Source organism: Ylistrum balloti, unplaced genomic scaffold, assembly GCF_031769215.1.
Source record: "Ylistrum balloti isolate Yb309-2 unplaced genomic scaffold, AGI_CSIRO_Ybal_v1 Utg370320, whole genome shotgun sequence".
NCBI classification, from domain to species: domain Eukaryota; kingdom Metazoa; phylum Mollusca; class Bivalvia; order Pectinida; family Pectinidae; genus Ylistrum; species Ylistrum balloti.
The window spans coordinates 149,827-156,583 of NW_026782235.1; the positions used below are offsets into that span (position 1 = coordinate 149,827).

Genomic DNA, 6,757 nt, shown 5'->3' on the forward strand with positions numbered 1-6,757 from the left:
AGAGGGTCCTGTGTACAACATTGACACAGTAGAGAGTGGGTCCTGTATACAACTTTGACACAATAGACAGAGAGGCCTGTGTACAACTTTGACACAGTAGAGAGTGGGTCCTGTATACAACTTTAACACAATAGACAGAGGGTCCTGTGTACAACATTGACACAGTAGAGAGTGGGTCCTGTATACAACTTTGACACAATAGACAGAGGGTCCTGTGTACAACATTGACACAGTAGAGAGTGGGTCCTGTATACAACTTTGACACAATAGACAGAGAGGCCTGTGTACAACTTTGTCACATTAGAGAGTGGGTCCTGTATACAACTTTAACACAATAGACAGAGGGTCCTGTGTACAACATTGACACAGTAGAGAGTAGGTCCTGTATACAACTTTGACACAATAGACAGAGAGGCCTGTGTACAACTTTGTCACAGTAGAGAGTGGGTCCTGTATACAACTTTAACACAATAGACAGAGGGTCCTGTGTACAACTTTGACACAATAGACAGAGAGGCCTGTGTACAACTTGACACAATAGACAGAGGGTCCTGTGTACAACATTGACACAGTAGAGAGTGGGTCCTGTATACAACTTTAACACAATAGACAGAGGGTCCTGTGTACAACTTTGACACAATAGACAGAGAGGCCTGTGTACAACTTGACACAGTAGGCACTGGGTCCTGTGTATAACTTGACACAATAGACAGAGAGGCCTGTGTACAACTTGACACAGTAGACAGTAAACTATTTAGATAAGAAATCACAATGAGAAAAGTCATTGATCCTCAAATTTAGCTCCTTTATAAGCAGTTTTGAATCAAATTCCTATTCTTAAACTGTGCACTTTAACAATTACATCCATTGCCAAATATTTTAAATAACTAGAATTGCCCACAAAAGAGTAGTTTTGAGAATCTGTTAAATGCAGCTGTTCTAGATGACTATTAATTACAGCATCACAGTCCTGTATCATTCTTATAACACACATCAAACTTGCCATGGCACTTTTATTGATAGGTTGTGGGTTGATGGGCCTCAATTTTCACTAAAGAAAATTATAACACAAATTCTGCTTTGCAGATATCATGAGTTCATTTCAATCTTTTATTTCTGACAAAGTAAAAAATTTTTATGACATGTTATGAAATATTAACATTTTCAATTTTGAGTTAAATTGACAGATGCCCTTTTATTGTTTTATCGGAATGACATATTGATAGAAAAAAAAAAAAATTGTATACCTTGATTTTAAGCACCAATAATCAAATGCAAATTGTTACAAATATCTATAAATAAGTCAATAATTGATAAACTCTAGATAATTCAGGTAAACACTTTGAAGAAGTGAGCCTTTTATATCATATAAAGTCATTTCTATATCTCTCAGACAGGTTGACTTGTGATAAGACCACCGATATCTGATGTAGATATGAAAATAAATTCCAGATTGTTGTGTAATAAGTTTTCCTAATATTGATTAGGATTTCATTGTTTATCGAGATTTTCACAACTTTGCGATTTTTATGTGCATATTTCTGTCGCTTCCCGCACGGAATCTGTATCGTGTCGTGAGAACCTCTTGACATATGTGGTTCATATTTACCTTATAGCATCAAATTATACACTTGGTCATGTTCTGATTTGCATAGCTAGGGCATTCATACCTTATTGATATTGTCTAGCTTTTTGACTAGTGTGGTAACATCAGGTGAGTTTTTTTTTGCTTTGTAACTTTATTTGAGCAATGCCACTTATGGAAACTTGTGGAAACTGAGATACCTTGAACAGTCAAAATGCTTATGTCTTCTAGCATATACCAATCCAAACAATATGTATCAAGGGAACTTGGAAACATTTTCTCTTTGACTTTTTACTGATTAAGCAAACCTTTAAAGTTTTGAAAATAAAAAAATTATTCTCTTCTACCTGGAAGAAGCTTTAAATTTAGGGATTAAAACTTAAGATTTAAAATCTGTCATTAATATCATAGCTGTACATTCTACAGACAAATCTGTGTCATTTTATAAAATCTCACATTTCAGGTTAATTCTCCTTCTCCAATATTCCAATCTTCAACCCTGTGAGTCTACTGATTATATAACAGTGTGACATCATAGATTTACCTTAGTACATATGTACCGAAGTTTTATGCCTCATTGATGCATAAACAGACAGTGTAATGGACGTGTAATGATGATTTTATATATATCTGTGGTATGTTATTTCAGTTAATTGTTAAACAAAAAATTCACATGATCATGTAATTGTCGTAAATTTTATGACACATATCCTTTATAAACAAACTTACATCCCTGCAAAAACAATTTAAAGTGATTTATTACCTGTGCTTCCATCAATACATACAACACACGAAGTCCCCCAAATTATAATAACAACCCCCAAACACGATCTTAATCAATATATAATCAAATATAAGGCACCAATAGATGATGATACACACAAGGTTGATCTGATACAGGTCAAACGGTGAAAGCAGTCAAAACTACAGGAATGATACTTCTGTCCACGTTTTTTCTGTGATTACAGTTAAACCTTTTGTAATCTCATGAATATCTAGGGTCATTGTCTGAATATAAACAAATTATTATTGGGGGAGGGGTTTATCTGCCATATTTAGCCAATAATAAGCAAATTGCTGATAATTAGTCCACCCACATCTATGCCTACTTTGTAGAATTGTTAATTGACAAATGCTATGGTGTCATTGTCCCATAATAAGCCCATCTCTGAGGATTCCTAATACAGTTTCAGTAGAAATGTCAACTAACACTGCACATATGTCATTGACTTGCCATACTCTAAGTCAGAAGTCATGTATCTATCCCTGGGGTTGTTACAGGAAATCCTGGGTATTTATATCATATATATCATTGTCTCCGTCCCAACCTCCACCTCCACCCCACCTTCACCCCCACCCCCACCCCCACCTCCACCCCCACCTCCACCCCTACCTCCACCCAACCCCCACCTCCACCCCACCCCCACCTCCACCCCCACCCCCACCTCCACCCAACCCCCAACTCCACCCCCACCTCCACCTCCACCCCCACCCACCCAACAAGTCCCAAATTGTGTTTGAGTTGTTAAAATTGAAGTATATAGAGATTCAAGGCATGCATGTCAAAAAGAAACAAGCTTTAAGTGTAGGTATAGAGCAGAGGGAAATGTCATGTAACGTTCTGATATATTGAAACGCATCAGAGGATGTCGGTAACCTGCTGACCTGTACATCAGCCTCTGTTGCTGGGTCATATAGACCCATTAGTTAAAATAGGTTTTATTTAAATCACACTTTCTAGTTGCGGGATGTTTTGTTTGTTTTAAGGGATTCTTCGGTAAACTGCCGGATTCTGTACTAAAACCGTATTACTTAGAAGTGAATTTAATGGACTTGGCAATGAATGTATTCTTTGTTTAGGTTTCACTGTGACAGTTAGTCTGTGGAGGCCAATACAGCTGATAGGTGGCCTTCACAGAAATTGATTTTGTATATATATAAATGCTGTGATCTTGTCTCAGTCAGGGACAAATGTATTTTGGACATGTTTGATAGTGAAATGGTGGATTTCATTTCCAACCACAGCGGGAAATTTATTTGGTCTGTTAGTCATGTTCAAGTAAATTCACAATGCTTATTAAAATTTTTCTTTAAACATACATGAAAGATTCTTTAGAAATTCAAAATTAAAAAAATAATAATAACAATGAAATGGAAAAAACGTCTATGAGATATGAATTTTTTGCCCCAATGCAAACCAGAATCTATCCAAATGTAGAACTTGATGTTATGGTGCTATCAGTTAAATATAATACAAATCCTAGAGAGGTTCTCAAGATATAAAATTAATTCCAAACAAGATGTAACATGACAGGGTATGACGACATGGACAGACACAGTAAAACTATATATACTTCCTACCTTTCCTCAAAGTGTCGAGGGCATTAAAACCATTGTATCCTAAACATTTGCATCAATGCCATGACATTATATATTTAATTACTTTCTTTGGCTATCATCTATGGTGTTGTCTGCAATGTCTACAACACAACTATAAAATGCCACGTATTGAATGTTGGTTTCAAAGTGTAAAATGTATTAGGAGTCTGTTAAATATTTCTGTTAAGTTATAGAATCCCATCTTACTAGACCTAATGGTCAATACGTTAGCTGTACTGTGTTTGCTGCCAGGAGCTCATGATTACAAACATCAAAAGATGTGGAACAGCACTACAGAATGTAAAATGATAGAACGTGCTTCATAAAAGGGATGGCACAATGTGGATGTAATTCACTTCTGGGATTGTCACACTTCGGGGAAATATGGCAGCAAAATGTTACAGAATATTGCTTATCAAGCTAGTGAGGTTTATGTAGTATAAGAACTGTTATTACAGAAAAATGTTTTTTTTGTCTTTTGTAATTACATTAAAGCTGTCGCAATCTGATGCTGTATACAACATCATCCCCGTTATGACCAGGAGCCATGAAGCTGTAACACAACTTCAGATGCAAAATTTGAAAATTTTTTTTTTTTTTTGAAAACTTAAAAAAAAACTTGTTTGCAGTGCCATTTGAAGCATGTTAATGAACCGTGAAGTTTTATTTTTCACATTAGAACTGTGAAAGCTGTCAGAGTTTCACCAACCATGTAATTTAAATTTAAAAATACCATAGCAGATTTACTTACTATACAACACAACAGAAATTAGATTCTGTTTTAATGTACAGATGAATGGATTTTGCTGTTGGGTGTAGCTTACTGATCAGAACAGTAAAATTGTTCTGTATTCTTATTTCATCAGGAAAACAACGCTTCATCAACGGGTAATTTGTATTTTTCAATAGTCATTAACAAGACTAACCAATTAATTTTTTTTTTCTTGTGATTCATTAATAGTTAATGGGTTAATTAGTAACTAGTTATTAATTTATTGATTGAAAAATTAATTCTCTGTTCATCAATCAATAATGCATTAAAATAATAAAGAGCTGTTTCACAAATTCTGATGTTTATCAGCAAATTAACGAGCTAGAATTTCATTGAGTTTCTACTATGGGAAAGGAGGAATTTTATTTATGGTGTTGTTGTGATTGTGTGATGTAGACATTTTTTTCCAGCCTCGTCTTTGATAATATCTGCAGCAGTTTATGTCTATTTTATATTTCTGTGTAAGCTTCCAATAATAGCCGTTTACAAATTCTATTTTCACTACATTATATATATACACAGCTCTGTAATTGTAGCTCCATTGTCATTGTCACAGTGACTGCCCCTCCTTAGTTTACGTATCGAAGGAATGGCATACACAGTGCACTGCCTGTCAAACAATGACGTCATCATAATGTCAATGTCGTGTTTTTGTCAGTTTTCGCAGACGTTAGGTTAGGATCTTTTTCTGTGCATTTTGAACAAATTTAGCTAAATTACTTGGACAAGAAGATTTGTGATAATTGATTTCTTGTCTAAATATAGGTAACTCTCAAATCAACCTTCCAAGCTACAAATATTTCTTGGTTAGACAAATTGCTAAGAACTTGTTTATTTGTTTTAAAGTTACTAACAGAAATTTCGAAATTAATTTTTTTTTCAGAATGCTTAAAATTTCACATATAAATATTTTTTTCATATTTTTGTTATTGAATATACGATCGGTTTTATTTTGAAACAAGAGTTTGAAAAATTCCTTTATTCATTTGTAGTTTTGAAATGAATATATCAGCAACTGAAACTAACGTGTCTCTAAAAAGGTTGAGCATCGTGTCGTTGACTATGAACCTACGCAGAACTTGGAGCCTGTGGTGCTGCAGAATACATTAGATACTGTTACGATATATCTAACGATGACAGGAAGTCTCTTTTAGTGTCAGAACAACTCGCCATCAAAGTTAAAGGCAACTTAAACTTCCAGATAAAATGTCACATTAGAAAAGTCACATTTCCACGCTTGTTCATTGTATCGTATCTGCTTTCTTGCCATGAAGTCGAAAACTTTCAATGTAACCTCATACAACTACTGGTGTATTGCACCATGGTAAATGTGTAAACTTCCTTTTAAAGAATATATGATATGAAATCAGATTAATTGCTTTTTTTTACATGAATAGTCATGTGCAGGGGGTCTTAATGTTGGACAAACACCAAAAAGTCCAGAGAAATTTACACATCCAAACAATCGCAGAGTGATAGTCTAGCCATCATGTCCAAAGGCTTATTGTTGTCCATTGAAAGACTTATTGTTGTTTATTGAAAGGCTTATTGTTGTCCATTGAAAGGCTTGTTGTTGTCCATTGAAAGGCTTGTTGTTGTCCATTGAAAGGCTTGTTGTTGTCCATTGAAAGGCTTATTGTTGTCCATTGAAAGGCTTGTTGTCCATTGAAAGGCTTGTTGTTGTCCATTGAAAGGCTTGTTGTTGTCCATTGAAAGGCTTATTGTTGTTTATTGAAAGGCTTATTGTTGTCCATTGAAAGGCTTGTTGTTGTCCATTGAAAGGCTTGTTGTTGTCCATTGAAAGGCTTGTTGTTGTCCGTTGAAAGGCTTATTGTTGTTTATTGAAAGGCTTATTGTTGTCCATTGAAAGGCTTGTTGTTGTCCATTGAAAGGCTTGTTGTTGTCCATTGAAAGGCTTGTTGTTGTCCATTGAAAGGCTTATTGTTGTTTATTGAAAGGCTTATTGTTGTACACTGAAAGGCTTGTTGTTGTCCATTGAAAGGCTTGTTGTTGTCCATTGA

The 6,757-nt window shown here is 35.0% G+C and overlaps 1 protein-coding gene across 1 annotated transcript; it reads left to right on the forward strand.

The window, feature by feature from the left end:
• Positions 1 to 2,839: 2,839 nt before the first annotated feature.
• LOC132553332 (uncharacterized proline-rich protein-like) lies at positions 2,840 to 3,106 on the forward strand. Its single transcript, XM_060217566.1, has one exon. The coding sequence runs from the start codon at positions 2,840 to 2,842 to the stop codon at positions 3,104 to 3,106; it is 267 nt and encodes an 88-aa protein (XP_060073549.1).
• The last annotated feature ends 3,651 nt before the right edge of the window (positions 3,107 to 6,757 follow it).